Here is a 26,504-nt window from a genome sequence, read left to right as displayed (position 1 = left end):
AATAAAATTTTAAATCCTGCTACAGATGCATTATTATGAATGTTTCAAAGGCCTCAAATAACGAAAATTGAAAATTTGTTCTACTCACTTTCTCCAAATGTTGTGTAAACATTTGGGTACCGACTACCAATTCTACCGGTCTACGGTAATTCTGTCAGGTCACTTTATGTAGAACGCGGTCTTTGTATCAGCAGTTCTGCAGCTACCCATACAAACGATATACAGCCTCCCATAAGCCCTGCCCACATTATGTCGCCTATTACATATTTCCTACGTACTAGTTTCTTACTAGTAGCAATGATATACAGCTGTATACATTGCTGTATATCATTGCTAGTAGTATTCTTACCGAATACTAAATTAGTGAAATAAGCAAGCCACCTCTTTGAAAAGAATATAGACAGGGATAGAGTTTTAAGGATGAGAAGTCTGCTGCAAACTGGATTTGAACTCACATTCTCCAGTTCTGCGTACACCCATATACCATATCCGATTCACTACAATATTCTGCAAATCATGTTTTGCATTATCTTCAACAATATTATTTTATTATATAATTTTTACAAGCAAAAATATTTTCATCGGCATAAAGCTTTTATTAAAAATATTCATCAAGTCGTGGCCACTCACATAGTATTAGCTGATACAATAAGACAAATTCATCTACTGCAACAAACTCAAACAAAACATCATCCAGCACGCATTCAAGTCTGCTTTTTCCTTTATGGCAGTTTCCACGCTGACAAAGCTTCTTCGGCTGGTGGGACGACATAAACATTCTGTAATCAGTAAAACAAGTAAATGTAAACAAAGTAGATGCAATAAATATGTCATTCATAGATATGTCATTCTAAAGCGTATCTATTAACAGCTTCCAAATTGGGAGTTGAATAGATTGCGAGTGTAATTTTAAAAACGAATAAACATTTAATAAAGGCACAAGTACGCCAAGCCAACGATTCGAAGCTTTGGTTCTGGAAATTAAAGATTTGCAATGATCAATCGAGTTTACCCACTTCCTACGAGTGAAAATAATTTGTAATCATGACTCTAATTTACCAAATAAAATTCGAAAAAAATATTATAGCTAGGTAAAACGGCAGATAAGCTATTAAACGATGATTGGAGATAGCAAAGAATTATCATTTTATTAATTAGTATATGTATTTATGACTATAAAAAATATTACATTTACTAAAGTATAGAAGACTCTAAGTTAATTTACCTCTATTCTGTCTTCTTCTGCAGCAAAACGCTGCTGACGCCTGTCAGCTTTGGCCATAGGCTGTCTACTCTAATATTTTACTTAAAGTTGCTCAGAAAACTCTGAGTAGCGGTCGCTCGAACTTGAAGCCATTTTAAAATTATGTATAACTTAGTAATTGTTGAAACGCGTTGAATCAGAAACGATGAGAATGAATTCTTTATGATGAGAATCTTCGAGATCACAGACAACGCGTTTTACGAGTGATAACATTTATTACGGCCTATATAAAAATTTCGCACGCATGATTGGCTAACGAATCGACCTCATATTTATCGCTCGTGGTTTCGTTTCAGATAACAAGCTTGTGACGTCACGAAATAGGCACCCGCTGGAACGTGAGCTTTTTAAAAGAGGGCCTCATTCAAACGCATATATCTCTGGACAGGGTTGGTCTACAAAGACAAAAATGGCATCAAATTGTAGCTGATGTTTTAGCCTTTTATGGGTCTTAATTTCATTTTTGACGCAATTACATCTTTAAGGACATAGAGACACTTATCAAGGCTGGCAAGTATAGCTCTGAACTTACTGAAGCCTGCAACGCTTTTTACACACGAATTCCTCATGACTTTGGGTAAGTCTCTTTCCAGCACTGTTTATAGCAATTTCTTACTTTTTGCAGTCAATCAGCCAGTGCGCTGATATCCATGATCCATGAGTGAGAATATGTGAATTTAGAAAATACACGAAATAGAAACTAACAAACTCCAATCTAATAAAGAAATTTTCTCATTAATCATAAACACGTTTCTCTTTTTCTTGTTTGTTAAACGATTTTGTGTGTTGAGTCAGTTCAAGAGGCATGATGAAGAGTGTTACATGCTTCACACTTCTCACTGGGCCAGAGTATGACATAGATTTATATATATTGTATGTAATATTCATGAAGTTTGAAGCCGTGAGTAGTGAGTAGTGAGGAATTACTGTACATACTGTATGTACTCATGTATAAATTCAGTATTCAGTTTTATTTATAAGTCGATCAAGATGTTTTAAAGACAAAAATGAACCCGTTGTTCCAGAATCTGAAATAATTATATTAAGTCTGAATCAATGTTTGCTGGCTGGAACAAAAACATAACTTTCAAAATACCAAGTATTTTTCTCAATGCGATAAATAGAGTTCTATGGTTGGCTTTAAACGGGGTTTGGATTGACTCCCTTGCGGTATTATTTGTGCAATGACAGCACGCTAAAACACAAGTTAAACTTTGCCTCTTCATAATCACATGCTTGTTACTCCATGGCTAGTACACAAACAAAAGCGAATATTTGTAGACAAAGGTCTAGTCAGAATTTACTGTCGTAAAATTTCACTTACTGTTTTCCAAATATATTACTTGTTAAATTTATACCCGCCAGTGGCAGTACATCACATCAATGACGGTTGTTTTGTTACGATTGAAACTGCTATCGTAAGCTTGTTTACTGGTAATATCTAGCCTATGTTCACTGATATTTAATACTGGTAATTATCTGAAGTAACTTCAACATTTATATGATGAAGTACCATTATTACGAGTGTTTGCTGAAGCCTGGTTTCCATGTACGCCGCAAAGTACCGGCGACAGCACCGCAGGCTATTGCGGTGAAATAAGAACCTACCTACATACCGAGGACCACCGGTAGTTGCCGGCGGTCAATGAAAGAGTTTAGCGATGTTCAAATTTCGCGGAGCCGCAGGCAAAATCCTTCCCAAAATGCGCTGTACAGGTGAGGGTCAGTCCTTTCGAGACGTCATTGTGAAGGGTCGCAGCATGGCCAATGACAAAATCCAGTTGATATTGTTGGTTCAGAATTACCCTGCTTTATATGACAGACAAGGTGCGTGTAATATATTATAATGGTATTTTGATTAATTTATCGTAGTGGTAGTAAGTCTAGAAGAATTAGTATGTATTTATGAAAAAGTACTAAAATTGGTGATATAGGTTTCAGCAACACTATATAACTCGGTGATATGTACTTGGGATATAAAACTTGGTAATGTGTACAATTTATAATAAAGTTCACTCATTTTTACAAATTGTTCTCATGAGTATACATTGGTTAGTTTTATTACAATAGTTTATCTTATTTTAACCATTTCAATTATTTGTGCACAACTTATTCAATAATAGCACAATAATACCGTTATGTATTATTAATAAAAAAACTACTTGCATACATTATTATATATAACTACATTCTGAGTTACATATATGCATTCTATGGTGCATGTATGTAGAAGTACTTGTTGAATATATGTGTCTAGTATGGGACATTTTTGTAACTTAAATTTGTTATTGCAGACAAGTTCTCGAGAAACCAAATATGAAGGCGAATGCCTGGCGAGACATTGGAGACTAGTTGGCTTTGAGCTCACAGGAGTGCGAAGCAAAGTTTAGAAACTTCAGGACAGGATTCTCTAAATATTTGAAAGTTAAAATAGGTAATTGAATGTTGTGGACTAGCATTCTTTAACTTGAAGCATTTCAAATATTGATTTTAAAGCGAAATATTAACTGGCTGAATTTTGAATCTCTTCAGGTGCTTCTGGATGTGGAGCAGCGAACGTGGGGCCACTAAAGTCTGAGTTGGCGAGGCTCCTCATCGCGCACATCAAATGCCCAGAGCCTAATCAAATTCAGCTGCAGAGGTAAAGGCAGTTGCGCAGTCATTGCCAACAGAGTCTGATGACTCCTTCACACTTGACCCTGAACTGGCAGACCCTGCGCCGGCAGAGACACGCCCTTGTCCAGCACCGTCTTCATCTATCATATTCTCACCAACTCAAGCCCGAAAAAGAACATGGCAAAAAACTATGGATAGTCATATAAACTATTTAACCGGTCATATTGTGTAAAGGCCGGGCCACACGTATCGTGTAATTTCAACTAGTCTGGGAAATTCCATTCGTACGAAAGTTATGACCTGCCACTCGGAGTTTCCCCACCACGGATTCGTACGAAACTAACTTTCAACTAGCCAATCATAACGCGGTGATAAATTGAAGCCGATTCCGTTTCAATCATTTGCTTCAGTACAAACATTTGGGTCAGATCTAAAAAAGATAACGATTTGTGAGTTTCTAGTCGCAAATCCTAATTCCTAAAATTGGTTGAGGAATGTACACGTAAATTAATTTTGGCGCCTACAATTTAACTGCGCGTTAATAAGGTTGTTTCTACGCAACTACAAAACTGCTAATGCTAGTTGCACTGAGTAGTTGTAGTAGGCTGTTGTTGTCAATGGTTTTAGAATACTTTTGAATAGAGCTTGTACATTGATAATATTATTATGAACTATTATGTATGTACTACATCGCAAAACGGTTATTTTGTATGACTACAGCAAGTTTTGGCTTGCCCACAAAACCGTTTTACTTTTTCTTCTAATTACAATACAAATTTGAACCTGACTTTTCAGCAATTATTAGCCTAGCTACAAAACAGTTATATTTCTATTAAATACATATTGGAACCTGAATTTTCAGCAAATATTATACTAGCTACAAAACAGTTATATTTCTATTAAATAAATCCATTACGTCTATGGTACTACTGTTTACATATAATCGCTAACACAGTACACAGTTTTCAAACCGAGTTAGGAACTGCGGGCTAGAAACTCTCAAATACTTATCTTTTTTAGATATGACCAAACATGCGCAAAAGAAAACGACTTTCAACATTCAACGAACCTTTTCTACCGACCAATCAAACAACGATTCGTAGGAATTTCTGACGTTTCATTTAATTCAGGATTCGTTCATTGTGCGCAACCAACGATGGACGAATTCGTCCAAATGTCAATTCGTACGAATCGTTTTGTCCAAATTTTGTCGATTTCGTGAGAATTTTGTCTCGTGTGGCCCTACCTTTAGTTATTCACAGCTGCCCAACGTCATAGAATACTTTGTTGGTTTTTCCCAGCTGTCAAATATTAATCAGATAAATAATTTATTTGTCAGATTAATCGGGCCATACTTGCCGCAATAAAAGAGCAACAGCAAAACGACAAGGATGAGGGCTGCTATTATGCATGGCACTAGCTCTGAAGCTGCGGAAATTAAAAGGGCAACTAAATCCAAATGTCATCTGGACATATTAACACTTGTTGCTGATGCAGAATTAAAGACTGAACAGCATTAACCACACCCAGAACTGCCACAGCAATCATTTGCCTCTCCACTTCATATGTTATTTTAACCACAACCATATGTATATCATCCTAACCATATCTTAACCATAACCATTTTAATCAACAACTCTGCATTACTATATTTTAGTATCATAATAAATTGGAAATTATAATTGCGTTACTACATGTATATTTTGGTATCATAATAACTAAAATTAAAATGTAAAATAATTTGCTTAGTCAAGCTTTCTCCCACAACTATTTATGTATTCCACTTGCCAACAGAAAGAATGTATTTGCACAGTATACATGTATATTAGTACATGTGATCACTGTGCACACATTACAATGAACAACATGCAGAGAGACTGCCAGCTGTATCTGCCTTCCCTTACTCATAATATAGACGAACTCATGCGTTAGGCTCTACCCCTTTTATAATCTCGACTCCATCGGTTCTCTATTTAGCCAGTTCGTTAGATCGAGCTGACTGACCTACTGCCGAGTCTCCTGTTGCGACAAAAAACTCGGCCCAGGGATGGCGTCGGTTCTGGAATCAGCCAGGCAGTCGGCCTTGGTCTCTGCACTCTGCCACCACAATACCAGCTTGATATTAAACTAAACTACAAGACATGATTATGTAAAAACATTAAACGTGTATACTACTTTCGTGACAACAAACCATGAACACATTCAATGAGCTCCGTTGTTCTTGTTACATAATGAAGGTGCACTCTTGAGTTTCTAGTCAGATGGGTGGTTGAGAGGCTAATTCTCAGAAACCAGACAATGTTTTGAAACTACATATTTCTGGCGTATGGTAGAAGGCACGGAGCGTATGCTCATGAAGTATGTACGGAATTGGTCATTGATGTGGGAACAGCTAAGCTCTTGAGGCGGTTGCTTAAACTCCCAGATCTCCGGTAGGAGACCCGAGTTAGTGCAAAAATTATGACCCATATGGGTTAACCGGGGTGAGGAAACAATTTTATATATATACATATATGTATGAATATAAATAATATTTATATTTATATATATTATATATATATGAATATATACTATATATATGAATATATACTATATACATATGAATATATATATATACTATAGTACATGTATATATACATGTATATAGCATATATATTCAGAAAATATGTTCAACAGATATATTGAACATGCTGTGCAGCCTTCATGTGGGCACAAGTTTCAGACCAAACAATATATTTGAAGTTCTGAAGCCATACAACTGGGCTATAATCACAAAAATTGATAATGTGATTTTTAATTGCAGGAATAACTAACGATTGATGATATACCGCTGCACATGCTAGTAGAATAAGTAATAGCAGTAGAAGGTTATTCTAAACCCTTATACTCGAGTATACTGCTATTTAGCATGTCAGGAAATGGTTAATGCCACAGGTGCAGCTTTTACTGCTAAAATGGCGCAAAGATTAAACATGTTTCTTTCAGTTCATTTAAAGAAATTCTTTGAGTTGAACATGAAACTGACAGTCATTTGAGGACTCTATGACAATGGATGTTCTATCTGTGTTGAGACCAGCAGAAGACCAGTAGAAGTAGTTACGCTAAATGTCTAATGAGTTGTCACAAAATTAACACACGAGATCAAAGGCATGGTCCTACGCTAAAGATTTACAACCGCAAAGAGAAAATTCAACGTACAGCATATAAATGTATTGGAAATGCTCAATTAAATGTATACAATATTTATCGTAAATATACTACGCTATAAGCAACTAGCAAGCTTCTAACAAATTGCTGGCTAAACCAAAATTTAGTACATCATATTTGACCAAAAGACAATTACCTTTGCATGTAACTGTGAAAAGTTGCACTAATATGAACACTGTTTTTAAATTCAACAGTTTTAAACCTTTTTGGTATTTTGAAATATGTTTTTGAAAAACTTGGAGTCGGGGAAGAACTGTTTTTGTCTAATGAAAGAGTATTTTGCCCAGGCCACTCATCCTGTCAACTCTGTAACAAAAAGCTACCTAAACTAACTTATGTCCTAAGTATTTCTTTAATCTATGATGTGTGTAATGTAACCATGATATTATTTTTTCAGGATGAAACCTCCGGAGAGAATTGTCTCCCTTGACACTCTCAAAGCAAAGATAGATTTGCTAGAGGTATGTCAATGAACTTAACGAGCCATGCAATGTACGTAACATCGCTAGTAACTGAGTCATGTCATGTACCATCACTAGTAACTCAGTCATGTACCATCCCTAGTAACTGGGTCATGTTATGTGCCATCACTAGCGACTGAGACATGTACCATCACTAGTAACTCAGTCATGTACCATCACTAGTAACTGAGTCATATAATGTACCATCACTAGTAACTGAGTCATGTAATGTACCATCACTAGTAACTCAGTCATGTAATGTACCATCAGTAGTAACTCAGTCATATACCACAATTAGTAACCGAGTCATGCAATGAACCATCACTAGTAACTGAGTCATGTAATGTACCATCACTAGTAACTGAGTCATGTACCATCCTTAGTAACTGAGTCATATACCATAACTACTAACTCAGTCATGTAATGTACCATCACTAGTAAATCAGTCATGTAATCTACCATCACTAGTAACTCAGTCATGTACCACAATTAGTAACCGAGTCATGCAATGTACCATCACTAGTAACTGAGTCATGTAATGTACCATCACTAGTAGTAGTATAGTGAGAGCAGATCTACACATAATAGGCGGAGCTTAGGGAGCAGGAAGTGACATCACATCAGGATCTGTTTGATTGACAGTTGGGGGGCGGAGCTAGGCGGTGTTGAGTCATGGTGTGAGTCATGGCGATCTGTGTGATTCGTGGTGCGAGTAATGGTGTGAGTTGGTTGGTGACGTCGCGGTGGTGGTGTCGGTGGCCGAGTGGTGAGTCGGGCCGCGAGACGATTCGCGGTTGTATTTGGGATTATCGAATTTCGTTGGCGTCCGGTAGAGGTCGCTCTTCCGTGCCGTTTCGGGGATTGACGGAGAGCTCGGTGGCGACGGGTTGACGGACGGTGGCGGATGGATTTCGAGATCGTCGGAGCTTGTATGTATTTTCTTTTTTCCGATCCCGAATGAGAATGATGTGTCCGCGAACGAATATTCATTTTGATTGTAAACTTCATAAATTCTGAAATTATCCATCGCTGTTATGGTTCCACTACTTTTTTAAAGATAATGTATAAATTGATGAAGTATTATTAGTTAGTGTTGATTGTTACTGGAGCTTCTGAGGAGTCAACTTCCAATAGTATGAATATCGACATTATTTCTGAAAGAACTTCCCAATTGAATATGAAACAAAGAGAGTATAGAAGACCAACCAAGTCTAGATTGAACAGAACTACGTCATTACGAAGATCATCAAGAAAAAGTTCGGTAGTAAAGCGGTTATTCGAATCCAAGGAAAATTATATGGAAGGAGATGAGAAAATTACGTCACCTATTGCAACAGTTTTTAAAACCGAGGAAATGCAAGAACCATGGAAATGGATTGATCTAAAAGTTTTGGATATTCCAGCTTCGTTAGAAGTAATACAAGCAAATAAGTCTGAAGAAAATGACAATTGTGAGATTGCGTTGCAATTCTTCGTTGAACGTAAGGGAGAGCGTGTGGTATTATGTTCGATCATCGAACCTCAAAAGTATAACATTCCCTCATCATTTCAATGGTTGACACCAGCTCTCATGATATTGGATCGAAGTGAGATTTACATGAACTCTAAGTCTTCATCAGGATTAAAACTTTTCAGAATTGACGGAGCATGCAATCTGAAGGAATTCAGAGAGAAATTAAACAAAGATTATAAACTCTGTATATCAAGACAGTAATGAGTTAAGGAAATGATATTATGATTAAATTTTATATAGTTTATTTGATGATATATAATAGGGATTTAAACTTACTATCAATGGATATGTTATTGAATAAAAGTTTTGTATATAAAAATGCTAAAACATAATATAAAAAAGACTATTGAATTTCATTCAATCCCAATCTTCTTCTTCTTCTTTCATTGTCGAATGAGAATGAACTGTCTACAATCAAAACATACATTATTTTTAGTGAGATATAGTAAAAGTAAGACATACAATCAGATTAGATGTACATATACTTATTATCTGTACTTTAATAACACTCCTGATGATCCCTTACTACACTTTATAATAATTGTACATATACTTATTCTCTGTACTTTATTAACACTCCTGATGATCTCTGACTGCACTGTATAATAATTGTACATATACTTATTCTCTGTACTTTATTAACACTCTTGATGATCTTTTACAGTACTTTATAATAATTGTACATATACTTATTCTCTGTACTTTATTAATACTCCTGATGATCTCTTACAGCACTTTATAATAATTGTACACATACTTATTCTCAGTACTTTATTAACACTCCTGATGATCTTTTACAACACTTTAGAATAATTGTACACATACTTATTCTCTGTACTTTATTAACACTCTTGATGATCTCTTACTACACTTTATAATAATTGTACACATACTTATTCTCTGTATTTTGTTAACACTCTTGATGGACTTTTACTACACTTTATAATAATTGTACACATACTTATTCTCTGTACTTTTTTACCACACCTGATGATCTCTTACAGCACTTTATAATAATTGTACATATACTTATTCTCAGTACTTTATTAACACTCTTGATGATCTCTTACAGCACTTTATAATAATTGTACATATACTTATTCTCAGTACTTTATTAACACTCTTGATGATCTCTTACAGCACTTTATAATAATTGTACACATACTTATTCTCAGTACTTTATTAACACTCCTAATGATCTCTTACAGTACTTTATAATAATTGTACATATACTTATTCTCTGTACTTTATTAACACTCTTGATGATCTCTTACAGCACTTTATAATAATTGTACACATACTTATTCTCAGTACTTTATTAACACTCTTGATGATCTTTTACAGCACTTTATAATAATTGTACACACACTTATTCTCTGTATTTTATTAACACTCTTGATGGTCTTTTACTACACTTTATAATAATTGTACACATACTTATTCTCTGTACTTTTTTACCACACCTGATGATCTCTTACAGCACTTTAGAATAATTGTACACATACTTATTCTCTGTACTTTATTAACACTCTTGATGATCTCTTACTACACTTTATAATAATTGTACACATACTTATTCTCTGTATTTTATTAACACTCTTGATGGACTTTTACTACACTTTATAATAATTGTACACATACTTATTCTCAGTACTTTATTAACACTCCTAATGATCTCTTACAGTACTTTATAATAATTGTACATATACTTATTCTCTGTACTTTATTAACACTCCTGATGATCTCTTACAGCACTTTATAATAATTGTACACATACTTATTCTCTGTATTTTATTAACACTCTTGATGATCTCTTACAACACTTTATAATAATTGTACACATACTTATTCTCAGTACTTTATTAACACTCCTGATGATCTCTTAATACACTTTATAATAATTGTACATATACTTATTCTCTGTACTTTATTAACACTCTTGATGATCTCTTACTACACTTTATAATAATTGTACATATACTTATTCTCAGTACTTTATTAACACTCCTGATGATCTCTTACAGCACTTTGTATTAATTGTACATATACTTATTCTCAGTACTTTATTAACACTCTTGATGATCTTTTACAGTACTTTATAATAATTGTACATATACTTATTCTCTGTACTTTATTAACACTCCTGATGATCTCTTACAGCACTTTATAATAATTGTACATATACTTATTCTCTGTACTTTATTAACACTCTTGATGATCTCTTAATACACTTTATAATAATTGTACATATACTTAATATCTGTACTTTATTAACACTCTTGATGAACTCTTACAGAACTTTATAATAATTGTACATATACTTATTATCTGTACTTTAATAACACTCCTGATGATCTCTTACTACACTTTATAATAATTGTACATATACTTATTCTCTGTACTTTATTAACAATCCTGATGATCTCTGACAGCACTTTATAATAATTGTACATATACTTATTCTCTGTACTTTATTAACACTCTTGATGATCTCTTACAGCACTTTATAATAATTGTACATATACTTATTCTCTGTACTTTATTAATACTCCTGATGTTCTCTTACAACACTTTATAATAATTGTACACATACTTATTCTCTGTACTTTATTAACACTCCTGATGATCTTTTACAGCACTTTAGAATAATTGTACACATACTTATTCTCTGTACTTTATTAACACTCTTGATGATCTCTTACTACACTTTATAATAATTGTACACATACTTATTCTCTGTATTTTATTAACACTCTTGATGGTCTTTTACTACACTTTATAATAATTGTACACATACTTATTATCTGTACTTTTTTACCACACCTGATGATCTCTTACAGCACTTTATAATAATTGTACATATACTTATTCTCAGTACTTTATTAACACTCTTGATGATCTCTTACAGCACTTTATAATAATTGCAAAACTAGGATTGTGCTAGGCCATGTTGATATACAAGTGAGCAATGATTATAAATGTATATATAATAATAAAATGTGAGTAAGATAAAAGCTACTCAAGATAGAATAAACAAAGCTAGGATTGTGCTAGTCCGTGTTAATATACAAGTGAGCAGTGATTATAAATGTATATATAATAATAAAATGTGAGTAAGATAAAAGTTACTGAAGATACAATAAACAGAGCTAGGATTGTGCTAGTCTATGTTAATATACAAGTGAGCAGCGAATATAAATGAATATATAATAATAAAGCGTGAGTAAGATAAAAGATACTGAAGATACAATAAACAAAGCTAGGATTGTGCTAGACCCTGTTGATGTACAAGTGAGCAATGATTATAAATGTATATATAATAAAATGTGAGTAAGATAAAAGCTACTGAAGATACAATAAACAAAGTTAGGATTGTGCTAGGCCATGTTAATACACAAGTGAGCAGTGATTATAAATGTATATATAATAATAAAATGTGAGTAAGATAAAATCTACTAAAGATACAATAAGCAAAACTAGGATTGTGCTAGGCCATGCTGATATACAAGTGAGCAATGATTATAAATGTATATATAATAATAAAATGTGAGTAAGATAAAAGTTACTGAAGATACAATAAACAGAGCTAGGATTGAGCTAGTCTATGTTAATATACAAGTGAGCAGCGAATATAAATGAATATATAATAATAAAACGTGAGTAAGATAAAAGCTACTGAAGATACAATAAACAAAGCTAGGATTGTGCTAGACCATGTTGATGTACAAGTGAGCAATGATTATAAATGTATATATAATAATAAAATGTGAGTGAGATAAAAGCTACTGACGATACAATAAGCAAAACTAGGATTGTGCTAGGCCATGCTGATATACAAGTGAACAATGATTATAAATGTATATATAATAATAAAATGTGAGTAAGATAAAAGCTACTGAAGATACAATCAAAGCTAGGATTGTACTAGTCCATGATGATATACAAGGGAGCAGTGATTATAAATATATATAATAATAAAATGTGAGTAAGATAAAAGCTACTGAAGATACAATAAACAAAAACTAGGATTGTACTAGTCTATGTTGGTGTACAAGTGAGCAATGATTATAAATGTATATATAATAATAAAATGTGAGTAAGATAAAAGCTACTGAAGATACAATAAACAAAGTTAGGACTGTGGTAGTCCATGTTAATATACAAGTGAGCAGTGATTATAAATATATATAATAATAAAATGTATTATTATATATACTCACATTACTTACTCTCATTTTATTATTATATATATATTTATAATCACTGCTCACTTGTATATTAACATGGACTAGCACAGTCCTAGCTTTGTTTATTGTATCTTCAGTAGCTTTTATCTTACTCTCATTTTATTATTATATATACATTTATAATCATTGCCCACTTGTACATCAACATAGACTAGTACAATCCTGCTTTGATTATTGTATCTTCAGTAGCTTTTATCTTACTCACGATTTATTATATATATATATATTTATATAATCACTGCTCCCTTGTATATCAACATGGACTAGCACAATCCTAGCTTTGTTTATTGTATCTTCAGTAGCTTTTATCTTACTCACATTTTATTATTATATATACATTTATAATCACTGCTCACTTGTATATTAACTCTTTCGCTACCACGTTAATTGTTGACCAAACGATTATTCTGCCCAAGTTAATTCAAACGGATTTTCTAAAAAATCCGATATACCGTTAGTATTTAAGCAATATCTCAAAAAATGAAAACATATATCGTTTTACTTTTAAATGTATCTTATTCAGAACAAAATTCTCCACAAGATAGGTGTAAAATTGTTTAGCAACTCTTACTCTCACAAAATTCCTGACGCTTTTCTTTGCGTTGAACAAACTCGGTGTGTTTCTTATTGTCATGACGATAACGGTCTGGTTTTACCGTTTTTGAAAAAATAATTAGAAATGGAATTGTTGAACCAAAAATTTAGTTGCACGTCATTGGCAACAAGGTTGTTTCATTGGAAACAATTCTTTCAACAACATGTGGAGATTACTGTCTTCTCTTTGCAATATTTTGGAGCAGAGGATGTTCAATAGAAGATTTTCTAACAGTTATGCTAAAAATTTCTGAAACAGATACACGAGATCATGTAGTTCGAAAAACTATACTAGATAGATATGATTGGAATGAAAAAAAAAATTAGTAAAAGTCTTAATAACGAAGAAAATGAAGGTGTTGACAATGTACATATTCAAGGAACTTCCCAAATTGTTAAATTACTAGAAGATCTGACATAAAAATTTTTTTCTATATTTTACAATTGAATATACATATATACTTTATATCGAAATAAAGTTGGTAACAAATACAACCGAATATTATTTACTTTTTGATATAAGTTTTATATATTGATATACTCACACTGAGTTGGAGCTATCCTCAAAATAATCCACATATTAATCCATGTATGCCCCTTTACTAGTTCATCATCTTCATCTATTTACTGGTCGAGAAACTGTTATGGAATGGTTAAGCCAAACCAAACAGGAGAATTCCATAGGTAAACCTAGGAAAACAATCAAGTCGAATGCCAAGGCGCTTGTCCACACAACAGCCCCTGAAAACAGCGACACTCAACGAACTTAATCGCGAGTAGCCGGCTAACAGAATTCTAGCTGAAGCATACAAGCCTTATGGTATCAACACTCGATCGACCCAAATTCTCAAATATAAGTAGGTATCAAGAGATGGTTAATGAGGCAGAATATTCCATCAGATTATGCAACGCTTATATAGTGAATTGAAGAATGATGGGTGTGTCCAAAGGAATTAATGAAGCGAAAATAGTAAACAGATTTTCGCGAAATTGAATTTCGCGAAAGTGAATTTCGCGAAATTGAATTTCGCGAAATTACACATTATATATATTATATAGTCAACTTTCGCGAAAGTGAATTTCGCGAAAGTGAATTTCGCGAAATTGGATTTCGGGAAATTGGATTTCGCGAAATTACACATATATATTATATAGTCAACTTTCGCGAAATTGAATTTCGCGAAAGTGAATTTCGCGAATATGGATTTCGCGAAATTGGATTTCGCGAAATTACACATATATATTATATAGTCAAGTTTCGCGAAATTGAATTTCGCGAAAGTGAATTTCGCGAAATTGGATTTCGCGAAATTGGATTTCGCGAAATTACACATATATATTATATAGTCAACTTTCGCGAAATTGAATTTCGCGAAAGTGAATTTCGCGAAATTGGATTTCGCGAAATTGGATTTCGCGAAATTACACATATATATTATATAGTCAACTTTCGCGAAATTGAATTTCGCGAAAGTGAATTTCGCGAAAACTGTTTATATATATCATTAGATCACAAAATTATTGAACCGCGACAACACTTCTACTTGTTATAAAACCTTCGAGCGAATATGCCTTTTCAATTCAGTTCATAATTTCACAATGAGTACCAGAGACAACAGAAAAAGGAAATTTCAAGAACGATTACATTGTGTAGATAAATGTGTGAAGCGATGGGGTTACTGCTCTCATGGAATGGAAATAAGCGTTCGGAAGCGAAAAGCTTGTCGATTTCTCTTACGTGAAAAGTTCTATCAAGATCTCAACGAAAGATTACGGTTTACAGTAAGTACTACAAATTCAATCTAGATGTTATGTAGGAATGATACAATGAATCTTCTCTTCTGAGTAGTAACTATGTGTTCTAGGCTGATTGTATTCATTGCAATTGCAAACTCCAATATCTTAGCAAAGTGTATGTTATATCCCTACTCAGATTAAAACAGATTATTTTAACTGAATATCCTCCTCTGTCTGTGTGTCCTAGTCTGACTATGTGATGTAACATATTTGTTTTTCTTATTGTCTGTATGTCCTACTCTAGCTGATTGCATATCCTATTCTGTCTGCATTACATCTTGCATATCATTCTATGATTCGATGACTAATGCAATTGAAATTTACAATTTAAGTTGGAGTCCATTGTGAATGTAGAGTCTACTATCTCAGCAAGGATATAGTAAACCATCCTGACTGTAATCATTGCAATTGCAGGCTCCCGTATCTCAACAGGAAGATTCCATTCAGAAAAAGGATGGATCTTCTTCTTCTTCAGTAAGTATTACATTATATTTGATTTTTAGTTTGAATGAATGATCTAATCTGATTGTATGTCTTACTTTTACTATATCTCACTAAAAATAATGTATGTTTTGATTGTAGACAGTTCATTCTCATTCGACAATGAAAGAAGAAGAAGAAAATTGGGATTGAATGAAATTCAATAGTCTTTTTTATATTATGTTTTAGCATTTTTATATACAAAACTTTTATTCAATAACATATCCATTGATAGTAAGTTTAAATCCCTATGATATATCATCAAATAAACTATATAAAATTTAATCATAATATCATTTCCTTAACTCATTACTGTCTTGATATACAGAGTTTATAATCTTTGTTTAATTTCTCTCTGAATTCCTTCAGATTGCATGCTCCATCAATTCTGAAAAGTTTTAATCCTGATGAAGACTTAGAGGCGATAGATAATTTCAGAATTTATGAAGTTTACAATCAAAATGAATATTCGTTCGCGGACACATCATTCTCATTCGGGATCGGAAAAAAGAAAATACATACAAGCTCCGACGATCTCGAAATCCATCCGCCACCGTCCGTCAACCCGTCGCCACCGAGCTCTCCGTCAATCCCCGAAACGGCACGGAAGAGCGACCTCTACCGGACGCCAACGAAATCCGATAATCCCAAATACAACCGCGAATCGTCTCGCGGCCCGACTCACCACTCGGCCACCGACACCACCACCGCGACGTCACCAACCAACTCACACCATTACTCGCACCACGAATCACACAGATCGCCATGACTCACACCATGACTCAACACCGCCTAGCTCCGCCCCCAACTGTCAATCAAACAGATCCTGATGTGATGTCACTTCCTGCTCCCTAAGCTCCGCCTATTATGTGTAGATCTGCTCTCACTATACTACTACTAGTAACTGAGTCATGTACCATCACTAGTAACTGAGTCATATACCATCACTGGTAACTGAGTCGTGTACAATCCCTAGTAACTGAGTCATATAATGTACCATAACTACTAACTCAGTCAGGTAATGTACCATCACTAATAACTCACTCATGTAATGTACCATCACTAGTAACTCAGTCACGTAATGTACCATCACTAGTAACTCAGTCATGTAATATACCATCACTAGTAACTGAGTTTGTGCTACCTTACTGTCTGCGCTCACCGAAGATGAACAAGGAATCACAAATAAATGGATGTAACATTTGGAAGGTTTTCTTGGATAGACGTTTTGCTAAAAAATGGACAAGTGTTGTTTGCATGTATATATTCGGCTCATCTACCAAGTTGACTTAGTTAAGTGATTAAAAAGTTCACAAGTATGCAAGGGGTTGTTCTGTCCAGGCGCTTGGAGATATTGAGATTGCCGTGAACGTACTAAAGAAGGGAGACCAGAGCATTCATCCAATAGATAGAATGTACTTGTCACTTGAGTGTGACCTTGAACCAATGGATAAATCTTGTGATATATACAAGGTAATGCTACTTTTTACCTCAACAGCTGCTTATACTTCTTATATTGACATATACATACATTGGGCCGGTATGAATGTTTCTCTCTTTCACTAGTAAATTATTATTTTCAGCCTTTTACTTGTATTTCATCGTTAATTAGATTCTCAGTGCTGTTCAACCTACTGGTTATGCCATGTATTTGTGTATAAGCATCAGATTAGATGAGACTCGACAACACTGGTCAGTTGTTTTAACATCAATAGCCAATAGGTGCTGGCCAGTTGTCACCTTTAAGCCAATGGAAAACACTAATGTATTAAGGGCCCCTCTAGGCTAAAACCATTGACACAACTACAAGGCTCGATGTAGGGCAATTTTTTGACTAGCTTTTAAAGTTGCCCCGATTTTAATATCGGTATCGGTGCCGCAATGGGTGTTTAGTATCCGAATCGGTATCGGCCAGTCTTTTCTTTAAAAAATCGGAAACTTCAGATACTTTTTGCATATGAACTATTTAGCAGAAAACCGTATTTTAGTCAGCTACACTAAGAAAAAATCATCAGCTGTAAGTTCCTTACTTTTACCTAATGAATTCCGGGCCTGTCACACAATTTATTTTATGTCTTTAGCCTGATAAACATCCATACAGCTGAAGAATATTTTGGTTTTAGTCAGGACGTAATCACAAAGTGCGGTATTTTCCAATTACAGTCATATGATTTATTGCAGCCAATCACGTACAATAAAACAATGATGGGAAACAATAATGCGGTGTTATATTTTCATTAACTAGTATTACGAAAGTAATTTGAGCAGCGGTCGATGCATAAAGTTATCTATCTCTCTCTTGATCCTGACGATGTTCTGACATTTGTATCGCATAAAATAACCTCAGTAGCTTATCAGTGTATAGCATGTCCTCTATCATCTGTGGCAAATGAGTCCTTTTTCAGTACAACTGGCTACATCGATAGAGATAAAAGATAAAGATATCTCACTGAGATAATTGAATCACTAACAGTATTTAATAGACACATTGATTTGCTCTAAACTTGTACAGGCACAGTAGTTCGTTCAGCAATAGAAGATAAACTTCATTGTCACAAAGAAAGCTGTACCACTAACAGTAATTACCATTGTTAATAACAAACTACAAGAAACATGGACTGTTTTGTTACTAGATGCACGCTATGTCAATATGAGAATATATATACATGTATATCATTTTTCCATAAATACAAACAAATAAATGCATCAATATTTATATTTTCTTTGCATTATATTTATATTTGCATAATAAAATTGACAATTGTCTATGGAACACAAAATATCTGAATAGGATTATTTTTCAATAAGAATCGGTATATCAGATCGGCTGGTGAGGTTAGAATCGGGGCATCTCTACTAGTTTTACAGCCAATCAGCTACATGTATATGCATTCCATTTCCACTAGCCAATGAGTCAGTTGCATTCCATTTCCACTAGCCTATTAGCTGCTCCCATTCCTTTTCTACTAACCAATAAGCTGGTCATTCCTTTCCTACTAGCCAATGAGCTGGTCACATTCCTTTTCTACTAGCCAATGAACTGGTTGCATTACATTTCTACTAGCCAATGAGCTAGTCACATTCCTTTTCTACTAGCCAATGAACTGGTCACATTACATTTCTACTAGCCAACGAGCTGGTGACATTCCTTTTCTACTAGCCAATGAGCTGGCTGCACTGCTCTATTCAACTGTTTAGTCGTGTAAACTGTATAAGGTCTGCTGAGTGAATCTTACATTCTACCTTTCACCTTGCTTATTCAATGCTTCGGTTAAGTTTCTGTGTTAACTTAAACAGTTTCAGCAAAGTTATCAATCATCATGACTCTTTATTATTCACATGTTTATATGATTTTGTTAGTTACTCCAGAGCTATTTGCTAAACACTCACGGTTCCACCCACAACCACTATTCCATAAAACTGTTGGACATATTCCATTGCTACAAAGATCAGCCATCGGGACCAGATGTTGGCAATAAGTTAGTTGTATTTCCAATATTTCTTAGTAGCTTCATTTCTATACAGAAACACTCTATGTTTTCTTCGTTTACTATAAGACCACTTTATGTTGACCATTTAATTTAGGCCTGCCATTTCCAGTTTCTGTGATTTCTTATGTTTACTCAACTCTATGTCTATGTATGACATGCATGATGTCTAATTCATGTCTATGTATTACATGCATAGTGACCCATTCATATGGCTATGTGAGCTCATCATTTTCTGTCTAACCTGTACTGGCACATATTGTGTAGAATGCTGCTTTGGCATGGCTCCAGGCTTACCAACTGGGTTAGAATTCTGGCTAAAGGACTGAGAATTGCACCCCCGGAGGCGCCTGTTACAGGTTACGTAGTGAGTAAATTACAGTTTTGTGGAGGCCATGACAAAGATTTGTGTTACACTAGTAACTGGGTATAAATGAAGTTGCCATATTATACAGGTGTGATTGTTTTCATTTACTAAAGGGTACGGTACATTATAAGGTGTAACCCTACCGGTAGCTCAGTGTTCAGCTATCTAAAGTTGTTGCAGTCTCCCAGAAGTAGAAGAGACCCATTTGAGCTTCGAATAGCCGTTAATATCTTATCTAGCAATGTCTCATTTGCTATCGATGTTAATATCCAATTTTACCTTCTAAATTTACTTATGTAACCTCATCTTGTCTGCTGTTTATCCGCTTTTGATAGCCACTTTACTTTTTTGCATTTCGTTTTGCTTCATAGTTTGGGAAGGGGGTCTATTTCGCTGATTGCTCCAGTAAAAGTGCCAATTATTGCTTTCCAACAAAAATGAAGAATGTTGGATTGCTCTTGCTTAATGAGGTCACGCTAGGTAAGTTATAGGTATGTTACTAGGTAAGTTATACCAGCTAGACTGTTTAGATGTACACTAGGTAAGTTATACCAGCTAGACTGTTTAGATGTACACTAGATAAGTTACACCGGCTAAACTGTTTAGATGTACAATAGGTAAGTTATACCAGCTAGACTGTTTAGATGTACACTATGTAATTTATACCAGCTAGACTGTTTAGATGTACAATAGGTAAGTTATACCAGCTAGACTGTTTAGATGTACACTAGGTAAGTTGTACTAGCTAGACTTTTTAGATGTACACTAGGTAAGTTATACCAGCTAGACTGTTTAGATGTACACTAGATAAGTTACGCCAGCTAAACTGTTTAGATGTACAATAGGTAAGTTATACCAGCTTGACTGTTTAGATGTACACTATGTAATTTATACCAGCTAGACTGTTTAGATGTACACTAGGTAAGTTATAACAGCTAGACTTTTTAGATGTACACTAGGTAAGTTATACCAGCTAGACTGTTTAGATGTACACTAGGTAAGTTGTACTAGCTAGACTTTTTAGATGTACACTAGGTAAGTTATACCAGCTAGACTGTTTAGATGTACACTAGATAAGTTACACCAGCTAAACTGTTTAGATGTACAATAGGTAAGTTATACCAGCTAGACTGTTTAGATGTACACTAGGTAAGTTATACCAGCTAGACTGTTTAGATGTACACTAGGTAAGTTGTACTAGCTAGACTGTTTAGATGTGCTCTAGGTAAGTTATACCAGCTAGACTGTTTAGATGCACACTAGGTAAGTTACACCAGCTAAACTGTTTAGATGTACAATAGGTAAGTTATACCAGCTTGACTGTTTAGATGTACACTATGTAATTTATACCAGCTAGACTGTTTAGATGTACACTAGGTAAGTTATACCAGCTATACTGTTTAGATGTACACTAGGTAAGTTATACCAGCTAGACTGTTTAGAGGTACATTATGTAATTTATACCAGCTAGACTGTTTAGATGTATGATAAGTAAGTTACACTAGCTAGACTGTCTAGATGTTCACTGGGTAAGTTATACCAGCTAAACTGTTTAGATGTACACTAGGTAAGCTATCCTAGCTAGACTATGTACAGTAGATGTACACTAGCTAAGTTATACCAGCTAGACTGTTTAGATGTACACTAGGTAAGTTATACCAGCTAGACTGTTTAGATGTACACTAGGTGAGTTATACTAGCTAGACTGTTTAGATGTAAATTAGGTAATTTATACCAGCTAAACTGTTTAGATGTACAATAGGTAAGTTATACCAGCTTGACTGTTTAGATGTACACTATGTAATTTATACCAGCTAGACTGTTTAGATGTACACTAGGTAAGTTATACCAGCTAGACTGTTTAGATGCACATTAGGTAATTTATACCAGCTAGACTGTTTAGATGTATGATAAGTAAGTTACACTAGCTATACCGTCTACATGTTCACTGGGTAAGTTATACCAGCTAAACTGTTTAGATGTACACTAGGTAAGCTATCCTAGCAAGACTGTGTAGATGTACACTAGCTAAGTTATACCAGCTAGACTGTTTAGATGTACACTAGGTAAGTTATACCAGCTAGACTGTTTAGATGTACACTAGGTAAGTTATACTAGCTAGACTGTTTAGATGTACATTAGGTAATTTATACCAGCTAGACTGTTTAGATGTATGATAAGTAAGTTACACTAGCTAGACTGTCTAGATGTTCACTGGGTAAGTTATACCAGCTAAACTGTTTAGATGTACACTAGGTAAGCTATACTAGCTAGACTGTGTAGATGTACACTAGCTAAGTTATACCAGCTAGACTGTTTATATGTACACTAGGTAAGTTATACAAGCTAGACTCTGTAGATGTACACTAGGTAAGTTATACCAGCTGGACTGTTTAGATGTACACTAGGTAAGTTATACCAGCTGGACTGTTTAGATGTTCACTAGGTAAGTTATAACAGCTAGACTATTTAGATGTACACTAGGTAAGTTATAACAGCTAGACTATTTAGATGTACACTAGGTAAGTTATACCAGCTATACTGTTTAGATGTACACTAGGTAAGTTTTACCAGCTATACTGTTTAGATGTACACTAGGTAAGATATACCAGCTTGACTGTTTATATGTACACTAGGCGAGTTATACCAGCTAGACTATTTAGATGTACCTTAGGTAAGTTATACCAGCTAGACTGTTTAGATGTACACTAGGTAAGTTATACCAGCTAGACTGTTTAGATGTACACTAGGTAAGTTATACCAGCTAGACTGTTTAGATGTATGATAAGTAAGTTACAGTAGCTAGACTGTTTACACGTACACTGCGCAAGTTATACCAGCTATACTGTGTAGATGTATACTAGGTAAGTTATACCAGCTATACTGTTTAGATGTACACTAGGTAAGTTATACTAACTAGACTGTTTAGATGTATCCTAGGTAAGTTATACCAGCTAGAATGTTTAGATGAACACTAGGTAAGTTATACCAGCTAGACTTTTTAGATGTAAACTAGGTAAGTTATGCCAGCTAGACTGTTTAGATGTTTACATTCAGTCGAGTAGCCATTCATGCGATTCTGGTTAATCTTTTGATGATGCCAGAGATCTCGCATCACGACTACTAGGTCAGCATTGTGGAAGGGTTTATTGTTTTTGCATAGGTCAGCAAAATGAGCTAGTCTCATCAAACTACCATGCTAACAAGCTGCCTAAAGGAAAACACTCTGTAAAAGGTTGTGGGAAGATGGCTCCAAGCCAGGAGGGCAATACTGACCTGTAAGTTTCTCTCCTTCGGTGCCACCCTTAATATCCTGCTAAAATGTTACTTAAGGGTTGACTTGCAACAAAATTCACATTTCAGTTATTTAGTATCAAAAGATTCACCATGTATTACTTTGTTGTGTTGTAGGTGCAAAATATGTGGAAATGTGAGTGCAAGCTCTTAAAATCTCAAAAACGAAAAGTTGCCGTAGATTGGAATCTCTTTATTTCTCTGACATAGCCATGAAGTTTGGTTATTGTCTTGTAACATGATGTTCTCACGTGAATTGAAAGGCCAATAAAAAGCTCAACATAAACCTTATTGCAGCACTAGTTTATGACAAACACTTCGGGTTTTACCGAAGACCCCGTATCAAATATAAATGCTCGCTACTCTACAGTTTTGTTTTGGCCTGGTCAAATCGGCAAGTCGTAATCTGACCATGTGACCCAATATTTCGCAAATAACTTTTCCAGCACTTTTCGATTATCACAAGTGACCAACAGGCTCGTCATGATTATCAGACAATGATATGTACTCTTTCAAGCTAAGGCTTAAAAATTAAACGAATTTTTACGGCGAGTTATAAGATATCACTGCTAAAAGTGACAGCATTATGATGACAATAAAACAGAGCCGTAAGAACAATAGACATAGTTTCATTGAATGCGTGAAGTATATTTGTGAACATATGTCCACGAATAAGGTTGCAAGAAAGTGTAATCAGAAGCCATCTCTCACAACTACATCACATTTGAGCCGTTTTGGAAAGGGAATCCCAACTGTGGTGGTCTTGTGTGGCTGCGATTTTCTGTTCATTTTTGAGCTTTTAAGAGCTTGTAATCATTCCCCTTTCCACATATTTTGCACCTACAACACAATAGAGCAAGACATGGTAAATCTTTCCATATCAAATATCTGTAATGTGAAATTTTTGCAAGTCAACCTTTAATATATAAAGGAAACTTTCAACACCGATAGAACTTTCATATTATAACTAGAAATTTCCCTGTCATACAGCCCACGACCAAAGTGATATTGGAAAAAAGAAAGGGTACTGATGGTTGAGAAATGCAATATTAGCAGTCAAGTGCCACTGCAGGGCAATAGAATAACTGCAATGGTAGCTGTAATGTACTGGGTGTTATTATGTACAACAAACAGCAATAATGAAAGGAAAAGATTATATGTTTATATATCTCCCCTGCAATAGGAGAAATGCAATATTAGAACTAAAATGCACTGATATTTTTAGAATAACCAATATCATTAATATAGTAATACAGTAATAATAGAAAACCAATGCACAATTTTGTTTACATTTCAAAACGTCATAGCTAACAATATCAAGAAGCTGTGATATTTAAATAGATTTTAGAAAATCTATTTAACAAAGCTATTGAGAAAAAATAATAACAGTAACATATTGCCCAGCATCGGTCACGATATTTTTCGATCTTGTAAATTCGAATGCCCATTCTTATAATTAAATCTCATAAAATCGAATAATCATTCTTATAATTAAATATTGTAATAATCTCACAAGAATCGTTAGAAAAAATATGATGGTCATTTCCTTTACTTTTACTGCTTTGGACATCGGTTAGAATACCAAAGTACTCAAAGGTGTCCAAAATGTCAGTTACTTTGAAATCGGCAACAAAGAAACAATGACTTTTCAGTTCTTCTGCGTTAATTAAAGAAACCTTCGGCAATTGGACAAAACCGTTGACTGGTGAACTGTGCACAATTTTTTCGTGAAATGCTCACGACTTACTGGATCTATTCTCTGTCGTTTGGCGTTTCGTTTGCCGGTCCTAATTTTGATAAAAATTAAGGCTTGTCAAGTTTTATTAACGATTTCAGGTCGAATTAATCTGTCTATTTATGTATAATCCAATCAGATGGGAAAGGTTTAGGATATTGTCTACAAATAATAAAGACTTGGTAACTTATTTAAATAGGTTTATGTGTGTTTTGTATTGTTATTATACTTAAACGACTCCATTAAAAATGGTTGAATTTGTTAATGAGATTTCGGTACAAGGACTTGCGACGGCCGCTGATGAATCATTTTCATGAGTTGTGTGCACATATGCATTTATCATAAATCTCCAAAACAATTGCTTCGCTCGTGTTTGGTCGTAGGAAAATTCAAACTGTTTTAACCAATGTTTAATAGACACAACACCAGAGGACTCTGATAAAAAAATTACCAAATGCTTTAATATCTTCCATTGTCATTCAAAGGCTGGTAATATTGAAGCAGTTTGTCACTGTGATCATCAAGTAGTGATCATGTTCTTGTTGACTATAAATCTATTTGTCATGAATTTAGATAGCTCTACATATCGGTATATAATAGCGTATGATATCTGAATTCCATAGGGATGGCGTGACTGTACCATGTGGAAGGCTTAAGGAGACAGGTATAGTCAACTCATCAGGTTATACGCTCCAGTACCATGAGTACATAGTCTATAACACCAACCAGATCAAGATGAAATATCTTCTCAAGGTCAAGTTCAACTTTCACCACTAACTTCTTCCATAGCAGTGCCAACTAGGCCCAATTGCTCTAGTTCTTCTTGTCAGTTTTTTTAAATATCTTGTATTATGATTTTTAGGCTTGGTTCTTTTATAGATTGGTGCTTTTTAACTTTTTAGATTATTTCTGTTGGCACTATTGCACAATGTTCTATTCTTTACTGCGTAAATGAGAATAACAGTTAGCAAGCTACTGCTGCCACTTGCACTTAGTTGCCACTTTCTGTTAGTTGCTCACAGTAAATGCTATCAAAATTTCTTTCAAACAGAAAATCAAAACTTTGCTAGGTTTTCTTATTATGTAATTATTATATAAAATGTATTTATTTGGCTAAAACTTATGACACAGGATATATGCACGCAAGGAGAAAACCTACTCCCATTTTGTTCAGTTTGGACACACTCCTCCCCTTTCAGTTTTGTTATGATACGCCTAATAGCCTTTGATTTACCTGCAGCATTATTAGTATTTGATTGGACAGCCAGATAATAAATGCGTTCAACCGAAGTTACGACCGCATGTGAATTGATACGATGGAAATATTTCAACTGTTTTTGCCAATGTCATTTACAACTTTTATGTTACTGTTATTTGAATGCCCCTTTAATAGAAAGGTTGAAAAACACAGCGTCACCCTTTAATTGAACATCACCTCTAT

At 34.5% G+C, this 26,504-nt stretch overlaps 1 protein-coding gene and 1 pseudogene across 1 annotated transcript in view; one reads left to right on the top strand and one right to left on the bottom strand.

Moving 5' to 3' along the window:
• LOC137387060 (poly [ADP-ribose] polymerase 2-like) overlaps positions 1-26,249 on the top strand; it is a 40,986-nt gene extending 14,737 nt beyond the window's left edge. Inside the window, exons 6-13 of the mRNA XM_068073348.1 lie at positions 1,750-1,841; positions 7,485-7,548; positions 17,521-17,652; positions 19,540-19,658; positions 19,935-20,034; positions 20,406-20,514; positions 23,198-23,312; positions 25,687-26,249. Coding sequence (XP_067929449.1) covers positions 1,750-1,841; positions 7,485-7,548; positions 17,521-17,652; positions 19,540-19,658; positions 19,935-20,034; positions 20,406-20,514; positions 23,198-23,312; positions 25,687-25,840 — 885 coding nt within the window. The 3' untranslated portion in view covers positions 25,841-26,249. The remainder of the gene's footprint in view (positions 1-1,749; positions 1,842-7,484; positions 7,549-17,520; positions 17,653-19,539; positions 19,659-19,934; positions 20,035-20,405; positions 20,515-23,197; positions 23,313-25,686) is intronic.
• LOC137388268 (uncharacterized) overlaps positions 1-26,504 on the bottom strand; it is an 89,407-nt pseudogene that overhangs the window by 46,131 nt on the left and 16,772 nt on the right.

The sequence above is a fragment of the Watersipora subatra genome, chromosome 2 (assembly GCF_963576615.1).
Source record: "Watersipora subatra chromosome 2, tzWatSuba1.1, whole genome shotgun sequence".
NCBI classification, from domain to species: domain Eukaryota; kingdom Metazoa; phylum Bryozoa; class Gymnolaemata; order Cheilostomatida; family Watersiporidae; genus Watersipora; species Watersipora subatra.
The sequence above is the reverse complement of the archived record's forward strand: the minus strand, read 5'-3'. Positions and strand labels throughout refer to the sequence as shown.